Raw genomic sequence first — 20225 nt, 5'->3', positions numbered from 1 at the left:
TGTTGCCGGAGTATTTATTTAAGAGCAAAATTGCTTCTGTGCAGCATCTGAAAGGAAACCCCAGGATGCCTGGTGTGTTTTGTTGTTTGTTTGCATAGATTTCACTTCTGTCTGACCTGCGATTTTCAATGTCAAGTCTGCCATGAAAAAGGTCTGCCGCTTGCGTGCCATCAAAACATCAAATGTGGGACGCATTCCCCATATGACGTCTTGCATAATAATATGCAACTTGCTGATTGTATAACAAATCATCGTAATGATCTATGGATTTCATGTTCCAAAGAAGGGATTTGGTGACCAAAAACCACCAGAGATGCTACTCTGTTGCTGCTATTGGTAAAATTGTGGAGGATTGAGTAACTTCTCTGTGCTGGCTTTGGAAGGACATTAGGATAAAGAGATTGTGCGACCAAAAATAGAGAGACTGCTGATTTGAAAAGACTGCTGCTCATAAAGTATCAAAATGATGACATCATTGCTTATGCATAACAGATTTGTAGGTATTAAGTCCCGAAAAAGAGGGGAAAGAAGATGTGCATTTCACAAAATGGAGCCTTTTTAAGAGCCATCCTTCGCATTTCCACATTTGGAAGTGCGAGTTGTTAGCTTAATGGAAACCCAAACATAGGGAAGAGCTTAAGAGTATTAAAGAGTATTATAAAATCAAAACATTTGCATGGGCCTAATAAGAATCACAGGAAGAACTCCTAGTTAGCATCACTAGTTTATGTCTGCAGTTGATTTGAAAGGAAATTTGTGCAAAAATGTCTCAGACTGGCTCCTGAACTTGCACAGATTTCTCTTCAACTCCTGACTGGTGGTAGGAATTTATCCTTAAACACTGTGTTAAACTGATCTGCAGCCAGCACAGCAGAGATTAAATACCTGGGCTGAATTTAGGGATGTGGACGGGGACACAGTGCACCCTCATATTAGGGGCAGAGCGGTCAGACAGATGTTGGTGCATGACAAACTGGGCAGAGTTTCAGTCGGACGGACAGATGGGGCACAAGGGCTTATAGTACCAATTAACAAAAGTGAATCTGTTCTCACTCTAAACACAGACCTAATAACTAAAGACACATCTGTAGACACCACTCCACAGATTGGATCACAGAGAGGTGATAGCTGTGCCAATGTGCTTAATGGAGAAGAGGCAAAAATTCTGGTTTACTTTTTTGGTGTTGCTCCTTTGTGCGGACATGCAGGAGAGAGTTACACTTTATTGCTTCTATATGGATGTAAATATAATCCAAGTGAGGGCGCTTCTCCTAACTCTAGAGGTGTAGTTGCAAAGTCTGGTCAATGAGGCCAGAGGGAGAACCAGATGATGTAATGCTCGCTGTCCGGCCTTTGCCCTGATCCTTCCCTGATCCCTCTAACATCCAGCAATGACCTTTATTGCATTAATCCACAATAATCTCTCCCTTGGTCGCTCTCTGACTCAATTCCGAGGTAGCCACTCTGCCCAGCAGCTTGTTGTCGAGCGCATAATGAGAACCGTGGTTTTAATCCACTGCAATCATCCCCCAGCACTGACAACAGTCCTCTTTGTTTTGGTTTTTCATTTGTTTATTGTCGAACTCCTGGTAATCTTTCTGAGAGGAGCCGGATGCGAGCTGGGTATCTTCGGCCGGACCACCTGCATTGTAGGAGTTAATACAGCTTATCACAGCCATCTAGTCTTTTTCTGTTCACATTAATCAGTGAATGTGTTTTGTAACATTATTTACAAACAGCTTTATGTAATACCAACATATGAAGTCTGATTCTTGTTTAAAGACCTAAATTGAGTTGGATCCAATTGACAATGATTTGCATCATGTCATAATTATCTACAATACCATCATTATTATTTATTTATGTGTACTACTTTAACATGAGTATCCTACTTGCAAAAACACTGTTTTTGCCAGATTTTGGGCTATTTTACTTTCTGAACATATTGTTTTTGATTTTTGAAAAGTAGACATTCAAAGTGCACATGTAGATATTCATTTTACTTTGTCTGACTGACATTATTGCAAAAATAGTGCATATTTAACGGGCTAATAGGCCTGTACCTCATTTGCATACAGTTTACGAAAACTTAAAATTGAAGTTGGCGCTGCTCTGCTGGAGACATGGAGGAGGGTTTCTGCTGCATGATGATACTTAACCTGCTAAAAACAGCAGCAAAAGTCAGTGGTAGTCCAGCACCTCTAACCCCTCAATACCTGTTCGAACAAATGGCCCTCAGATGAGCAGAAAGTATTTTATCAGACACCACTCATGCACTGCACCCTGAATACATTTTACTAAACTCAGGAAGAAGGTACAGGGTCCCACTATGCAAACACAATTGGTACAAACATTCATTCATCCCTCTGTCAGTAAAGCTCATCACAGGACAGGAAGCCAGTCAGCTCAAGAACACCAGCTCACTACTCTGTGTAAACACTGTAAAACTATTCTGTACTAAACAATGGCAACGTGATTTTAGAGTAATTCAGTCATATATGTTTGAACCTCAAACCAAAGAAGTTCCACCCTGCAGGTTGACAGCACTGGTTTCTTAAGTTTGTTGCATATGAAACTCTGAAAGTCTGAATCCATGTGTCTGGCCCAGTCCAAATGTTAATATTTAGAGACTCACAGATCTGAATGTGTGTTTCTGCTCAGTAAGTGACGGCGTAGGACTGTCAGACTCTTAAAGCTTCAAGTCCATTAGGGCACTGATGTAGACTTTTTGATGTTATTGTATGTTCTTACTGTAAATCTTTATGTCTGCAGACTTTCCTGAGAGACTTTCCCATAGTTCACGATGAAATTTGTGACATATAAATGCTATGATATTTATCTGTAGCAGCATCTTCCTGCTTGCTGCTGTGGTGACTCACTACATGTTTGTACCAACTCAGGACATTTGTGTGCAGATTACGTAACGTTCCGAGAACAGAATTTAGAGGAAAAGATTTGGGGTCCATCTAAGTAGATAATTTTATCTCTTTTAGGAATTTTGTGTTACAAAAATGGATTCAGTCTGGGATTAATCTTAAAAAACTACTTTACTCTAACAGCTGTTACAGTTTGGATGAACTCTATCATTCTTCATATTATATGCAAAAATAAATTTGCTAGAGACACAGAAACTAGTTTTGTTTTTCAAGTTTCACAGTTAAAACGATGTTTTGTTGTTGCCATACAGATGCATTTTACAGTGCAACTACCTCCACTCAGCCAATAAAAGTAGTTATGTATAGGTATTTAAAATGTTCATAATACTGTCACTAAAAAGTTTGTAAACCATATAAGAAATGCATCTTTAAATAAAATAAAAAATCTGTACATGTTTTTTTAGGTAAAGGGTGATTTAAGTTCAGCTGTGGATTTAGTGGGAGCTCTTGTTCAGACTCTTAAAGACTGCAGGGATAAAACCTGCTTTGAAGAGCTGTGGAAATAAGAAGTACAAACTGCTGAACAATGCAAGACTGACCCAGAACCTGCAGAAGTAATGCGGAAGTAATAAACTAAAGGTGTACTTATATTATGCAACTGTCATTATGAGCTTTAATGAGCTTTGTCAATTAATTAAAAAAGCAGGACTTTGCAGCCATTTTAAGTAATCGTATTACACTTATACAGTGTAATACGATTTTTTATGCATCCCTCAACCAACATTAAGCCTTTCTGTATACAGTGATTCAAACATGTACATGCTTTACTTGCTAGACTTTCTGTAATAAGACTGTTAAAGTGATTAATCCTTCAAGAAAATTATTTTTACAGATTCTTATCCAGCAGGGGTAAGACAAAGCAGTATTTATTATCTAATGGTTGTATACAGGATAATATATACAGTATACAGTATGATACTATTATATATAGTATATATACACAATATATTATGTAAAGGATCATGGAAATCCAAATAGAAAAAACCCCATTTCCAACATGGCTGTAAGGATTCTTATAGAACCACACGTTTAATATAAAGTGTAAAGTGGATTTTTTTCTTTTGCAAAAATGAGAGAAATTTATAGGAGCTCTATAAGAGTGATTCTGAAAAGGTGAGAGTCCTATTTGACGTTTAGAGCCTAGTTCTCAATTACTTATACCTGGCAGCCTTGCCTGCATAAGAAAACAATAAGACTGAGTTACTAAATAGAAAAAGAGATTATTTGACAGTGATTTGCTGTAAATAAATGAATAACACGTGGTGCCACTCCAATGTGGATATAGACTCTTAATATTTGGAAAAAAAAGATTTTTTTAAAAGTAGCCATTTTTTTGTCGTAAGATAATAAAACCACATACTTCATCACTTCTTGGAGGAAAACAAGCACGTATAATTCCCCTCCATAATTTTTCTATATCCCATACGATTTTTTGCGTTTAACTACGGAAGCCGGAATGGGACAGTCGTTGAGTTCTCCAGTAAGTGCGGCTCCTCTGTCAGTGCGGCTCCTCTGTCATTGCGAGACATATGTGTTCAGCAGCATAACACTTTCTTCCTCGAGAAGGCAGGCGAAGGTGCGATAAATTCACTCATGCAAATATTTAAATGTTGATAATGTGATTTTAAATTTAGCGGTGACTGTTTAGGTTGCAGCTAATGCTAACTTTCTAACTAGCTCTGCTGTTAGCCTCATGTTAGCCAGCTGTCAGTGCCAATACTGTACCTGCTGGCCAGGCTAAACCGATATAAAATGTGTCTAACAGCCAGGATGTCAGTTAATACGCCTCCCTAGTTTAGTTTGCAGTTTGATAAATGTTGGTCTTCGGGCTCAGAGGTCTCCACTGTAGAATCATTAGATGACACAATGGTGAATATTAAAAAAGTTCAGGTGTACTGTTGTTAAATGTTCAGATGGTGTTTGAGTTTGAATGACACCTTTTAGGTTTTACAGGCCTGATTAATAGACAGTGAGGTCTGGTTATTGTTTTATATTTTTCAGTTTAACGTTATAACAGTCCCTTTGCAACAGTTGGTCTTAGAGTGCTTCTTGTCAGCATTTTGTCAAAAGTTTAAGGGAGTCTACTTTCATGATAGAATAATCTGTCATGGATTAGTTTTAATGTTTTCTTAAATTTTCATCTAAAAAAATCTTAGAAATAAGTGAAAAAAGGTGTCTGTATCCTAAGACGCCAGTGTGTCATTTGCTTGTTTTCTTCGACCAAAATCAATCACAATCAGAAAACAGAAAATGCAGCAAATGTGAGATAAACTATCAATCAGGAAAAAATAATATGAATGTGACAGCCATTTTAGTAACTAATTATTGTTTTTAAGTAATTTATTCTAGCAAAAAGGTCAAACATTCAACATTCAGTCGTAACTTAGATTGGATTTTATACTGTTATTCAGATAAAGCTATCGGACAGTGCTTTCCACCACCGTAATCAAAACAGCAAATGAGGGAATCTCTTTTTGGAGGAATGGTGTTCTACCCTTTTGGTAGAGTTACACAAGCTTGGAAAATCAATCTTAAGGTGCATTGTTGTTCTGGTGGGGGCTCATCACTTTGTTTTGACACTTTCTGTTGGTGTTTCCTTAAAAATGTTCATGTATTTGTAGTTGTTAGCAAATATACAGCAAATCCATATATCTCAGTCATTGGCATCTGTGAAGTTTTGATTCATAAATGGTTTGACAAATTAGTATCTTAACTAATGTTGGCAATATATTTTCTTACTATTTGTTTAAGCAGCAAATCTTTTCAGCAATAATTTCTCTTCTGAATGAATCTAAACTCATGTTTAGTCAGTGGAGTGACATCTGCTAACGGTGTATAGACAGTTTTATGTTATGCTGCTTCTCTTTTCGTCCACACAGATCTCCACTGATGTTGACTGGCTGTAGAAATATCCCTGTGACTTCTATATCACTCATTAACAGAAGACTCTGGACCAGGAAGAGTTTCAAATCACTTCCTGCTCTTTGCTCTGTCCGTTCATCTCTCCCTTCACCTACTCACAGTCACTTCATCACCACCAGACAAACCTTAGTTCCTCTTCATCCACCTGTTAACGTCTTTTCCACTCGCGGCCTCTGTCATTCTGCTCATTGCACCGGCCTGATGGAGTTAAAGGAAGTTCTGCAGGTGTTGGAGCAGCTCGCTCCTTTGTCTCTTGCTGAGTCGTGGGATAACGTCGGCCTGCTGGTAGAGCCAAGCAAACGTCGCCCCGTTAGAACCATCCTGCTCACCAACGACCTTACAGCGGCTGTCATGGAGGAGGCAGAGGCCGCGAGCTGCGACCTCATTATTTCATACCACCCGCCGCTGTTTCGGCCAATCAAGCGTCTGGTTCAGAAAGACTGGAAACAGCGATTGGCCATCCGGGCTGTGGAGGCGGGGATAGCGGTCTTCTCCCCTCACACTTCCTGGGACAGCGTTAAAGGAGGGGTAAACGATTGGCTGGTCGGGGGACTCGGTAAGACAACGTTCTAAATGGAAAATGTTTCAAATACCAACAGTGATTGCATATTAATGAAGGTAAAGGCTATGACACATGACATGACCCACTGACCAAGTGAGGCTTTTTTTCCATTTCAGGCAGCGGTCAGGTGTCGGTGCTGAGTCAGGCCCTCGGTGGCGCCTCCCACTGTCACAAGCTGGAGTTTATGGTCAGAAGCACAGAGGAGCTAAATACTGTTATGGAGGAACTAAAGGCTTGTGATGGAGGAACGACACTGCAGCATTCAGCCAGCAGGTTGTGGTCATGGACTTAAACATATGAACAACATGAAGTATGTGTGGATGGATTAGAGCCATTTTGGTAGTTTTAGCCTCTTAACTACAAGTCTTGCATAACTAGTACCACTGCAGGCGAGTTTTAAAGCATATAGTGCATTTTTCATGGTGTTACTTTCTTTCAAGCACACGCTACTGTTGTGTGCATTCATTTTAGTTCAGCTTGAAACCAGTTGGATGAAACCTGAAATTGTGAAAAATCAAAGTTTGTGTAAGATTTAAGTGTCAGTTATTACAACAAGGTAATGACATTAACAGCAAAGTTATGGCTAGAAATTACACACTTTATAGTGTTAATTATTACAGCCGTGCATCGTACTGTAATTGTGTTTGCCAACATGTGACCTATAGAGAAGCAGGTCACAGGCTGAAACATGCACAAACCACTCGTTTTATTTCTCTTCACAATAGACCAGACAACAGTGGAATCCATGTCAGCATAACCTGCAGTGACTCAGCACTGACATCGAGTGTCCAGATTCTGTTACGACACAACACTCCCAGCCAGTCATTCAGCATCCTGAAGCTTGAGAAGGTATAGCGTGAACATGTCTCTTCCTATTCTAAGATAAACTCAAGAAGAAGGCATTCTTCACTGACTGGAATTTTTTCAGAACTAATGAATCTGAATTTTGATTTCTTTTAAAAACTGCACTTGACATTGGTGAACAGTAGTAATGTGACACACTGATCTTATTTTATGCGTAGTATTTAGTTTTACTAACTTTTCTCCCATCGATCCCTGCAGCCTCCTCTTCCGGGCCACGGCCAGGGGCGACTCAGCGTTTTGGACGAGCCAGTAACCGTGGCAACAGCAATTCAGAAAATGAAGTCCCACTTGGGTTTGAGTCACCTCCGTTTGGCTCTGGGTTCAGGGCAGACGATGGGTAAGGAAGAGTGGACAAACACACAAAAACAGGCTACTTTACTGTTACAATATAAAGTTAAATACTTAACAACATGATGCAGCTAGTCAGTGGTTCCCAATCCAAGAGTTGAAACCACTCAGGGGGTGCCAAGATAAAGTTTTGGTGACCTGTGCGGTGCATAGTGAAACATATTTTCACATTTTGGGATTCTGTTTTTGTTAAGAGAAAAGGTACAGATGTAATTATGTCATTTTACAGAAAAAAAACATGTCTGACAGAGATTATATTATTCATAGCAGAGTATTTCTAAATATCTTCCAACACACCAGAAAAAGATCTTAGGACCTCTAAATTGTCAATGTAAGTGTTGAAGTAAATAATACAATTAATAAGTGCTGACAGAGATGCTGAACTTTGATCCTTTGGAGATGAATCGCTCACATATTAAGAAGTTACTGTACCTCAGAAGTGTTGATTAAACACATAGAAAATCAAATTTGATGCCATTGTAAAAAAGCTGGAAGACAGATGGTACATTACTGCCTTTTTAAAATAGAAAACTGCACATTCTTTCCTGCATAGACAAGTTTTTGGCACCCATCTAAAAAGGTCTTAGGCAGCATCAAACTGAAGGACTGAGAAATTTTAAAAAATGTTTTATTAACTGAGGTTTTGTTTACTGAATCATAATAGAAATTTGTGCTTTTCAGATAACAGAAAAAGGCGTACATTTCTGTTAAATAGTGTCATTACTACACACAGATTATCATGCTTAATTCCATGTGTATTCGCCAGCCAAAGGCCCATTTGGAGCCTGGAAAACCCCTAGATTGGCTGTGCATTGTGCATTAACCATTGATATCATTACCTGAGATGTAAATGTGTCAGCAAGTTGCCATTCTGATGTTTTTCAGAGTCTTCTTTGTACACTGTGGCTGTATGTGCCGGATCTGGGGCCTCAGTGCTGAATGGAGTCAAGGCTGATCTCTACATTACAGGTAAAGTAAAAACACAGTTCAGTTTCGATATGTAACAATTACAGACACCTCATGTTATTGGTGAATTAGCCTCATATTATTGTATCCAAAGATGTAATTATGTCCATTTTTCAGGTGAGATGTCCCACCATGAAGTGCTGGACGCTGTGGCGAAAGGAACCAGCGTCATCCTCAGTGACCACAGCAACAGTGAGCGAGGTTTCCTGACCGTTTTCAGAGAGAGGTTGGCTGTTCGTCTTCCTGATGGTGTAACAGTGATGGTGTCGAAGGCCGACAGAGACCCTCTGGAGGTCGTCTGACCGACTCTGATCTGCAGTTGGACCAGTCAGCCTGTTGGATAACTTTTCACTGTTTTGATCGGATAGAACTGGGTGATCCAAATGTGCCGCACTCTTTACGTAAAGCCATCTACTGACTGTACAGTGGCAGAACAGTGTTTCTGAAAGAACAAACTATGCCTCATGCTATGATGGAAAGTGCATCCTTGGTACATGTTGTGCAGTTTGTCATGTTTTTCTGGCTGGGTCTTAATAAAAGTGGGTTCTGGCTTATCAAAATGGGCTGTAGGCATGTTGGAATGGAAAATATCATCAGCCGACAAATACAGTGAGTGAGAGGCCAAGTGAGGCATGTAATCTATAATCTTAATGCATGTGGCTTATATATGCAGCGAATGTACTCACGGTTAATCCCGATGACCAGTGACCTCAAGTTTGCATTGTGGGGTGAGAACTTGAGCAAATATTCCCTAAATGGAGGAGTGTTTGCGTCATGCACAGGAGAAAAAAATCCTCATCAGATTAAAAGATTCCATCGTAAACAGGCTATATAGGAAATTGCAGAAACATCAGCACCAACCTGAGTCAAATATGAGAATTTAAAGGCAAATTACAGCACAAAAGACTCAAAAAGTCTTAATTATAACTAAGAGTGACAAGTAATCTCAATAAGATGACCTTTAGACCTCTGTGAGAAAACATAGCTGGACATCAAACCTTTTAGCACATACATGCCAAAGAGCAGGCTGATGGTAATATTTCATGCACTGTCAGCAGCACCAACTACCTTCCCCCACTGCAGTAATGGTAAGAAAAACAAGACAAGTAACAATCCTCATTATTGGCTTTTACAGAGTTGTGTGGTTGGATTGCCTGTGACACACCTGTTACTTCGTAAAAACATTAAGAGACGTCGCGAACACCTCGCTGCCCCCATCAAGGTAATGACCTTTCTCTCAGCGTGACGCTCACACCTCCACTTCCCCTCTGTCCTCTGCAGCTTTCATCCCCAACAGCACACACATACACAGATGGAGAAGGAAAACAACAACTAGAACAACACGTAAACTTCACTCCTGTAAGCTGACCCCAGCTGTCTCTTTTATATTGTTTGGGATGTCTGCTAGCAGGTAGGTTTAGGCCCCTTTTTCTGCCAGTTTGAGAGTTTTCTTTCTCCTACTGAGCTACAGGAAGACGATGTTTGCAGAAAAACATTCATGCAGTGATAAAAGTCAATCGTCAGCCGGTTGGCAAGCCTTCCAGAAAACATTAGATTACTGTTTTTAGTTTTTGTATATTAAAATTTCTTATGAAGATTTACTCTGATGTTTTGTGACTGCAAGGATTTTAAGCTTAATCAACAAAAGCAGACTTTGAAACACACTAAGGGCTGCTAGGAAAGGAAAACTGCTGAAAAATCAATAAGAGACAGAAGTGAGGATGATGGATATTTGTTCACGTCAGTTTTTGAGCTGAAAAGATTTTAAACAATATTGCATGTAACATACTGTTCACATAGTTGAGCTAAGCTACTTTACATTTGCACTGATTTGACACTTCTTATCTCATACTCAAAGGTGGACCATAATAGTACATTTATTTGTGTGCAGTTTATAGGTAGTCTAGTTCTGTCCAAAAAAAAGTCGCCATTTGGATTTAACTAAGCAAATAGGTAAGAACCTTCCATTGGATAATTACTGCAGTGATGAATATGTTTCAGCTGCAACAACTTATTTAACCCTAGCTGATGCAATGAGGAGCTTCTCATTTCTTAAACAACCGTGTTGGAAGACATGTCCTGTAGTTGTAGAAAGGATGTTCATCTGTCTCAGAAGGGTCAAATTATTGGCCAGCATCAAGAAGAACTGTCGCATCATAAAAATCTCAAGGATCGTGGTGAACCATCATCTTCAAGGAAGAAATATGGTCGGAAAAAAACTCTTAGATATCATAGGAAACCAACAGTACGGCTATGTTTAATAGTGAAAGTAAGAGCATTTCCACACACACAATGCAAATGGACTCAGAGGATTGGGACTAAACAGCTGTGTAGCTCTGAGAAACCACTGCTCAGTGAGGCTAATCAGAAAAAAGGAGCAATTAGACTCTGGAGCATTGAAAGAAGGTCATGTGGTCTGATGAGGTCAGATTTACCCTGTTCCAAAGTGATGGGTGCATCAGGGTTGCATTGTGAGTGAAGCAAAATTTATTGCTCTACACCTTCTAAATGAGTAAAATCGCACTGAGGTGCTACATTTACCCATCTGCTCACCAGACATCCATCACAAGACATCAGATTATGTTGGGAATGGACTCATCTTAACATTTCCAGCTTTCAAAGGAACACTTGGTCAGATTGAGCTGTAATATTGACATCATGCATGAATTCAAACCTGCACATAAAAAAAACTCATGCTTCTGTAGCGACCAAACTGCAGCTGTCGGCCAAACTGTCTTCCTCTTTCAACCTACACTGAGGCCTTTGACTCCCTGCTGAGAAAACCTAACAAGGACACTGCTGAGAGGAAGAAACTTGTCATCAAGTCATCAAACAGCTACAGGGGGCCTGCTTGTAAACGACTAACTCTCTATGCATGTTTAAGAGGCACTGCCTTCCCCAGAATTATTAAATGAATCCCAGAAAATAAAGAAAATAAACTTTACAAATACAGTTTTGAGTCCTGGCCATACAGTCATGGAAAAAATTATTAGACCACCTTTATTTTCTTCAATTTCTTGTTCATTTTAATGCCTGTGGAAAATCATCAAACGCAAAATGGAGAACCACAAGCCCAAAAACAAAAACAATTAGTTTGAATTTGTGCAACAGGAATGGGCTGCTGTGACAGCAGAACAATGTCAGAAGCTGGTGGAGAGCAGCCAAGATGTATGGCTGCAGTCATCAGAAACAATAGTTATGAATCAGTACTAACTCCTGTGTGGATCATGTGACTAAAACAGACAGAAAAGAAAACATGGAATCCTAAAGGCTGTTTTTGGCAGCACAATGCCATAGCTACTGATGGAAGAACTTAAGTGATTTCTGTTATCATCAAGAAAACTATGGAAAATGTCTAGATATCAGCTCTTACATTAAACTCTCATGAGCTATTTTTGTTGTTATCATTATATTTGTCCAAACAAATGTACCTTTAGTTGTACCAGGCATTAAAATGAACAAGAAATTGAAGAAAACAAGGGTGGTCTAATAATTTTTTTCATGACTAAATGTATATAGCTGAATGAGTTGAGCCTGTTTTTCAAGACATGTAGGGGTGAGTTAAGTATACAAATCCTTTATTTAAGCAAGTAATTACAAGGAAAAAAGCGTAAACATAAAATTTCTGTATGTAATTGTTCATGCATGAATGTGTAAATGACATTTTTATGTTGTTGCTGGTTGTGGTGAAGCAAATTTTACCCACCATACATATAGACTGGGTAGTTTAACTACTGTATCGTATGTAAAATGCTCATCTGCAAGTAACTAAAGCTGTAAAATAATTGTGAGGAAGTTTAAATCACAATATTTGCTGCAGAAATGTTGTGGAAAATAATAAAAGCAAGCAAAAAAAAAAGATTCAAGTAAAGCAAGTATAAGTTGAAGAAATAATAAAGTTACTTTTTCTGCTTCTATTGATAAGAAAATATACTAATCACAATAAAATTCCTTGCAGACATTAAAGTAGACCTTGATTTTTCCAGTCACCTCCAGTATAACCGGTGTTGTTTGTGTTTGTGGAGCAGGGACAGAAGGGGAGCTGAGGGGCTATGGGGGGAGAGACGGGGAGGTAAACGAAGAGTTGAGTGAAAATGAGGCCATTTGGTCGAATGTGTGAAGATCCACACACCTATTTAAGAGAGCAGGTCAGAGCTGTGGGCTCTTATTGCAAAAGGACAGCAGACAGACAGGAACTCAAAGCTAGAAGGCCAGAAAACCAGTGAAAACTCTAAGAAGAGATCTCCAGTGCAGCCACAGAGGAATATCTGGACAAGGAAGAGAGAAGAAGCTGAGGAGTGAAATGCTCCTTTGTGGCAGGTGAAGAGGACGAGTGAAGGAACGAACTCTGACCAGGAGAATGCTGAGTGTGGAGATGTTTCCCGGTTTGGCTCTGGGACCACAAAGGATTGGAGACTGTTTCTACAGAGGTGAGAAGGACTTCATGAGAAACAGAGAAACTGGACATGCATGTGTGATTTTAAAGATCTTGAATGCTCAGTCATGAATTTAATGATGTTCTTTCATAAATCATTACCCCTTTAACTCCTGCCCTTCGAGTTTTCATAAAAAGAGCAACTGCTGTATCTCTGACAGAACCTAATAACCACCATTTAGCAGAGACGGGGGGTATTAGGGGCATTTATTGCAGTACGAAAATGTCAAACATTTTTAAGCGATTATAATGTTGAATCACATTAAAAGCCTTGAAATTAACAACCTGACAGGAAAGTGGATTCAAAAGTACACTGAATTTACAAAGTTAATGGTTGAATATTGATTAGCTCAGGGGTTTCTACAGCTGATTAGATTTACAGGTATGCAATCACAATATGCTCATGTATTTGCATTGTTTTTTTATCAGCCCTGTAAATGATTTTATTTTTCTTTTTACATTGGATTTAGACCAAGAGGCTCCTGCTCACCTTCCACTGTTTCCTCCCACCTGTGATGTGTCGGCCGCAGGTCTGCCGCCGAGGCTGCTGGCTCCTCCTCCCGTCCCCAGCGAACCCACGTCCAAAGCCCAGAAAGATGAGGTGAAGATGGAGCTGGAGAACTCGTCCCTGTGGAAACAGTTCAGCTCAGTGGGCACAGAGATGATCATCACAAAGAAGGGCAGGTGAGACTGTCAAGGGCTGCTGACATTTGACATTTGGCTCAACTCTCCGCTCCTTTAATTATTCACTTTTGTCTTTACTGTTACTTATAAATCTCCCAAACTCACCAAGCAGGTTATTTAGTCTGTGTAGCTTTCTCAATCCTGGATTCACTTGCAACCATTTGCCTTTCAACGCTGAATAAACCACTAAAATAGTTTACATCTGAATGCATGTGACAAACAATATGCCAATAAGTTCAAGTAACAGGACAATAAACAGCTATGTTATTCTTAACTTCCTCACTCTCCTAGACGGATGTTTCCTGGGTTGAGGTTGAAGCTGTCAGGCCTGAATCCGTCTCTGCGTTACATCCTCCTCCTGGACATCGTTCCATTGGACAACTCCCGTTATCGTTTCCAAGGTGGCGGCTGGCAGGCCGTTGGTTCGGCCGAGGCGAGGCTGCCAGACCGGGTGTTCATCCATCCAGACTCACCTGCCACCGGTGCACACTGGCAGAGCCGCACCATCTCCTTCCACTACGCCAAGCTTACCAACAACACGCTGGACACACAGGGACATGTAAGCACTGCAGACTGAATATATCACATAAATATATATCACCTCGAATGAAGTCTTTTGCCTTTATGGTGCACCTTGAGTCAACCTTTTTCTTTTACTACAAGATCATCCTGCATTCGCTGCATCGCTACCAGCCCAGAGTTCATGTGATTGAAGCCAGAGATGTGTTAAGGTGGGGGGGAGGACAGCACTCCTTCGTTTTCCCCGAGACCCAGTTCATCACTGTCACTGCCTACCAGAACAACAAGGTGCCTCAGCAACAAGAGACTCTATTTAAGAGATTAAGTTAGGAATATAAGAGCCAAAAACAGAGGTAGAAAGAGTAAAACAAGCTGTGAAATTATACATTTTTTTGGTTCTTTTCAGATCACAGAGCTGAAGATCAACTCCAACCCCTTTGCTAAAGGCTTCCGGGAGGACGGCATGAACAGCAAAAAGTAAGAAAAAGCACAGAGATTTACCATTGTTAGCTACATATTAGGAAGAATCTAAACTCCTTTTTCTCTCTACAGACAAAGAGATGCAAGACAAAAGCGAAAAATTGCTGTATTGACAGAGACATTGGATATTGGTGAGTGAGATAATCTGACTCATGCCACTTTAAATTATTAATGTGGACATAATTATGATTGCTTACTTCTCACATATCCTTGAATTGCTTTAACCTAAAACTTCTCCACTCCTGTGCTTCTATCAGAGAACTGTGATCCCTGCGACTCCACTGAGCTCCTGCAGCAGCCCTCAGACACCAACACAGACCTTCAGGCTCTCGCTCTGGCCTCCCTGCCTCCACTTCCTGATCCTTCATGTGGGTTCAGACCAGAGGAGGCTTCCTATCCGGACACTCAGCCGCTAGACCTCGGCCAGGCATTCATGGCATCTCAGATGACTGATATCAGCATCACGATGGCCAATGGGATGCAGGACACAGCGGGGAGTGAAGTGGCAAACAATATGATTGAAAGGTAAGTGTGCTTGCTGCTTTTTACTTATCTCATTTTTGATGGGTGTGCAGAGTGATATATACATTACATCGTAAAAAAAAAATATATATATACTTTTGATTACGGTAAAATTCCGGCAGCTGTGGTTGCCAGAACACTACCGTAAAATCATGGAAAAACATTTTCTTCATTTCCGGTAAAGAAATGTATTGATACTGTTGATTTTATGGTTTAAAAATGTGCTTCATTCCATATTTTATTGTAAAAAAAGTTTTAGTTTTACTTGAAAATTTACATGAAAATACCAAATAAAATAAAGTTTGTGAGCTATTATGAATATTACAGCATTGTTCCATTATCAGCACAACAGCTAATGTATTTAACATTTAATATGAGCATCTGTAGCATGACATATATGCAAAAATTGCAGTTATAGCTGTCATAAATATTATAAAAATACATTAATTTGATGGTACAAACTGTATTTTTTACATAAAATAAAGCCAAAATCGTCGTGTTGCTTGTTCTAAATATTACGCCATGTTTCCAGCATCAGCACAACTGTGAAAACTAGTTTTCTTTATGATAAATGAATTCAAAAGTTATAGTTTTGATGTTTTACACATTACGACAACAGTAGGAAAATGTATTTTTTCAAGAGAAAAAATGTAAAAAATACAGTTTTCTCCTAATGAGCTTATTTTCGGTGATTCAGTGTCATATAAACAAACACTTTGAGAGTTTACAGATTTTTACCGTCATGGTTTGACAGTTTTTCACCGTAAAATTTATGAACATTTTTCATAGTGTACAGGCCAAAAGTTTTTAAGCAACTTCAAGTTTCTGTTCACAATACCTTTCATAAAAAAAAAAAACTGTATGAATTGAATGGATTTTTAGCATGAAATTACTGCATGATCAGACACTGCTTTCATTGATTTGCACCATTTTCCTTTTGGCATGCATTGAAGTTACCAGATAACTGCTGAATAAATCTTAACAAAAGAACAGAAGGGCTTAATTTTAGGGTTGAGAAGATTTATAAGATTCACAACTTCAGTGCAAAAGTAAAAAAACAAATCACAGTTGGCATTATTCACTTTGACTTTTGATAGTTTGCGTACAAAAATCTCAATAAATCTCAACTATGTCCATATCTCTGACAAACTACCACAGAAATGGCTAGAAGGAAACAGCTGAGTAAAGAAACAAGAGTGCAGATACAAATACCTGACCGTTATAGTAAAAATGTATTCTGATCTATATATAATATATATACTATATAATAATCTTGTTTATTTTGTTGCAAAGTATACCAATGAAACTATGATCTTTTTTTTGTACAAATCTGATCTTGCGTCCAAACGTTTGGCCTGTAGTGTATATGATCATCATATGTTCTTACTCACACATGCATTCACTTACACAGGAATCATAAAAATAATAATGCTTCCTGTTGTGTTCAAATATTTTCATTCTTTGTGTCACTTAAACACTTTATTCTTCTGTTTATCCTTGGCACAGAACAATAGCAGATATTAGACTCGTTTGTGAACGTTAAATCGATAGTTTTTGATAAATGACATTTGCTTTCTTGCCAACAGTGGAATAAGAAGATGGATGTTGTGTACAGGCTTAATATTAAACTGTAACCAGTGGATGATTAGCTTAGCTTAGCTTAGCATTAAGACTGGAAACAGTAACAGCTGGTCTGGCTCTGGCCAAAGGTGACAAAAAATACACACAAGCACCTCAAAACTGTAAACATCACATAATAATCTGTAATCTGAGAAAAAAAAAATGTGTTAATGACAAAACTTGTTAGTTGTTTGCCCTCATTCCCCTCTTGGGTACTTGAGAACTTAATTGATTATCTGAATTGTAACCCATTATTTTAACACAATATGTAGAAAATAATAACAGATGCAACTGGCAGTAGTGCTGGAAGTGTCCAGTAACCATTAAAGAGCCCATTACATGCATTCTCCTACACTGGAAAAACTAATTGTTGGACAAACCTAAATGAATTGCTTCACTGAGTAAAAAACACAGTTTAGTTTAGTTTATCCGAGTTAAATTATTAAGTCACAGCAATAGTTTAAGTTAGATGTACTTGAAGAGCTTGTATTTCTGCAGGTTAATTTTTGGAGAGTCAATTTGAAATGTAAAAATTTTGCAACTTAAATATGTGCAAATGTAAAACATGATTTTGTCATTTGACTTTCTGTCCTTTGCTCTTCTTTACTCTGTAAAATAGAACATTTTGACGAACGTGAACATCATGACATTAGAAGCGCAATACTAACAGTGATAAACCTAAGTTTTGTACTTTTGCTGCAATCAGAATACCAGTTTAAAGGGACAAAATGTCATTTCAAGTTGAGAGAATCTACACAAAGTGAAAGTGCCATCACCAGCAGATGGATAAAAATAATGAGATTCCTTAAAAACCGTAGTTTTTCAGTCAACAGACCCACTCACAGCAGTTCTAGATCCCATTAACTCTTGGAGGTCGGTTTGTAAATGTAAGCATAATAACGAAAAAATAACAAAATTGATAGCTAAATTCGAAAAAATCTAATTCAGAAAACATAAGAAACATGAGGTAAAATAGTATAAATGGAAGTTGTTCATTGAGCTCTTCACTGATAGGGTGTTCATTTTATTCAGAAGAGGTTGCCAGGTTTTATTGAAAGAAAACCTCTTCCAAGCCTGATGCACTGCAGTATCTCATAGATGGATCCATGAGTCGGAAAGGAGATGGATGTGTCCATTTTTGGAGTATAAGCCTCTTAGCAAGCTGGGCAGTGAATGTAATAACTTGTGTGGCTTTGGAAACACAGAGGAAGGAACTCCATAAAAGGGCGGTTAGGTGTTTGTCATCTACTGTATGAAATATTGCATGACTGATTTATTTTCATCTTTCTTTCTTTCCTCCTCCACAGATCAGACTCGATGGCTGAACCAGCGTTCACCTCCAGCTTCCCTGCTCCTCCACCCAGCTCCTCCTCCTTCCCCTCGGCTCCTCTTCCTCAGCCGTCCTCCTCCTTCTCCTCCCTTCCTTCCTCCGACACCTCCGACCCTCAGCCCTCCATCCCTCCCATCGACTACCCCTCCCTCCTCTCCTCCTCACCCTCGCTCTCCGCCGCCGCCACCACCCCCTCGCTGCAGCAGACCTCCTTCACCTTCCCCACTCCGCCTCCTTCCAACTCCTCCTCCCCGCAGCCGCTCCTTCCATCCTCCTCCTCCCCTTCCTCCAACCCCTACCACGCCATCCCAGAGACGATCAGCCCCCAAACCGACGCCTCCTTTGCCGCCCCGTCTTCCACATGTCACTCGGGTCAAATGTCAGCTCAATCTCTGCTCATCCAGCCGAACCAGACGCTGCAGCAGGAACCCGGCGGAAACGGCTCACCCAGCGATCAAAGCTCAGCAGCGTTCATCTACCCCAACGTCCTGCCTCCAAATCCTGACTCCGCTCAGCCTCTAAACCAACCAGCAGCCCCGACCCTGCCGTGTTCTCTACCAGCTCATGGTGCCTCCACATCTTTCACTTTCCCCTCCGTCCCTCCACATGCGCAGAACCTCTCATTTCCAAATGTCTCTCCAAGTCCTGCCCTGCACCTCCAAAATCTGAGCCACCAAGCTCAACCTCTCACCGCTGCCTTCCCTCCCTCCTCTTTCGCTCACCCGTCCTCCTCCCTTCCTCACCCTTCTTTCCAGCCCTCTGCTTGCTTGGCGTCTTCTTTCCAGCAGTCGGCCGGAACTCATCCTCAAAACCTGCCCAATCCCTCCTCATCCTCCTCCACCCCCTCGTACCCACCAGTAGAAATAGGAGCCATCCCTCAGTTTAATCCAGCTCCCCCCTACAGGCCGGAGATGGTACTGCACCACCCATCTCTTCTCCCACAGCTGGATTCATCCCTCCCCTCCTCTACCCCTCCTCCATCCCTCTACCCAGCCTTTCCATCCTACCCTCTGCGGCTGTGTCAGGACCCTCACTCATCCCTCTCCATCCCCTTCAGGCATCTGTACAGACAGCACCAGCACGGCCACCCCCACCCACAGGGGTCCTACCTGGATATGAGCACAAGAGCGGTGTTTTGAAGTAAAGTCATGCTGATGTTGCAAGCGCTTTTAGGGAAATTAGCAATTAGTCTGAGTAGTAGAGTAGTGTTCTTTGTGTGTGTGTTTTCTCAACAATCTAGCTGATGAGATTGATGAATTTGATACTGATTTGTATATACTTGGTAAAGATTTTCAAATATTCATTCCAGTGTGAAAAATAAAGTCTCCATATCCAGGCATTTGTGATTCTGATTACAGATTAAATATTAAATATTCTTTGTGCAACTTTTCAGAGCTACTACAGCAGCAGCATGTAAGGCTGACAAAAAATATTCAAGCCACAAATATGAGCACATTCTAGCATTGTATGATAGCCGCCCTGTCTTCCCGAAATCACATTCATATACAACTAAACTACATTCTCAATTACATTTTGAGGGAAACATTTTCTGCTGGATAATGTTTGTTTGTATCCTATCACAAATACATTTCTAATCATCATAACTTTCCCATTTATTTATTATTAATTATTTATACTGCTTTATTGTTGTCCCTTTTAGCCAGCCAATCATATATTAGATGGGGCGGGACTTGCTGCTCTGGTAAACCGGAAATTGGAAGAGAAGCTTCAAACATGTAACGAAAGGATCAAAATTTAACCCAAACCATGATATTTTTTTTTTCCTATCCTAACAAGACTTCTAAACTGTAAAAGTGTTTAAAACAACATATGTTCCTTAACACATAGTTTTGGTGTCTAAATTCAAACATTGAGTAAAACTTCCCAAAAAACAGGGACCCTCGTTAAAAGTCTGTTACAAGGTAGGAAGAGAGAATAGAGGCATTAACTCAGGCTGGACCTTCCTCCAGAAGACCTGGTTTTGTGTCTCACTTCTAACGAGGGTCCGTGTATATTTTGGTAATTGGATTTTCCGTT

The 20225-nt window shown here is 39.9% G+C and overlaps 2 protein-coding genes across 2 annotated transcripts; both read left to right on the top strand.

Moving 5' to 3' along the window:
- The first annotated feature begins 4394 nt into the window (after window positions 1-4394).
- Window positions 4395-9158, top strand: nif3l1 (NIF3 NGG1 interacting factor 3-like 1 (S. cerevisiae)). The gene is made up of 7 exons (XM_023289837.3): window positions 4395-4512; window positions 5816-6414; window positions 6537-6693; window positions 7146-7269; window positions 7483-7621; window positions 8518-8601; window positions 8716-9158. Exons 2-7 carry the CDS (start codon window positions 5826-5828, stop codon window positions 8898-8900), a joined length of 1278 nt encoding a protein of 425 aa, XP_023145605.1. The 5' UTR covers window positions 4395-4512; window positions 5816-5825; the 3' UTR covers window positions 8901-9158.
- A 3524-nt stretch (window positions 9159-12682) lies between these two features.
- Window positions 12683-19327, top strand: tbx6 (T-box transcription factor 6). Its single transcript, XM_023289842.2, has 8 exons — window positions 12683-13028; window positions 13504-13717; window positions 14009-14276; window positions 14381-14524; window positions 14643-14713; window positions 14789-14847; window positions 14974-15241; window positions 18166-19327. Exons 1-8 carry the CDS (start codon window positions 12959-12961, stop codon window positions 19325-19327), a joined length of 2256 nt encoding a protein of 751 aa, XP_023145610.2. The 5' UTR covers window positions 12683-12958.
- Window positions 19328-20225: the final 898 nt, after the last annotated feature.

The sequence above is a fragment of the Amphiprion ocellaris genome, chromosome 18 (genome assembly GCF_022539595.1).
Source record: "Amphiprion ocellaris isolate individual 3 ecotype Okinawa chromosome 18, ASM2253959v1, whole genome shotgun sequence".
Classification (NCBI taxonomy): Eukaryota; Metazoa; Chordata; class Actinopteri; family Pomacentridae; genus Amphiprion; species Amphiprion ocellaris.
The sequence above is the reverse complement of the archived record's forward strand: the minus strand, read 5'-3'. Positions and strand labels throughout refer to the sequence as shown.

What these genes read in the sequence shown, in the direction of transcription:
- nif3l1 (XM_023289837.3), top strand. Translation starts at nt 5,826, where the DNA reads ATGTTGACTGGCTGTAGAAATATCCCTGTGACTTCTATATCACTCATT. An exon ending in CTGCAGCATTCAGCCAGCAG is followed by an intron (nt 6,694 to 7,145) that starts GTTGTGGTCATG and finishes TCTTCACAATAG; the next exon opens with ACCAGACAACAGTGGAATCC. An exon ending in GGGTTCAGGGCAGACGATGG is followed by an intron (nt 7,622 to 8,517) that starts GTAAGGAAGAGT and finishes GATGTTTTTCAG; the next exon opens with AGTCTTCTTTGTACACTGTG.
- tbx6 (XM_023289842.2), top strand. Translation starts at nt 12,959, where the DNA reads ATGCTGAGTGTGGAGATGTTTCCCGGTTTGGCTCTGGGACCACAAAGG. An exon ending in CGCTGGACACACAGGGACAT is followed by an intron (nt 14,277 to 14,380) that starts GTAAGCACTGCA and finishes TTTTACTACAAG; the next exon opens with ATCATCCTGCATTCGCTGCA. An exon ending in GACAGAGACATTGGATATTG is followed by an intron (nt 14,848 to 14,973) that starts GTGAGTGAGATA and finishes TGCTTCTATCAG; the next exon opens with AGAACTGTGATCCCTGCGAC.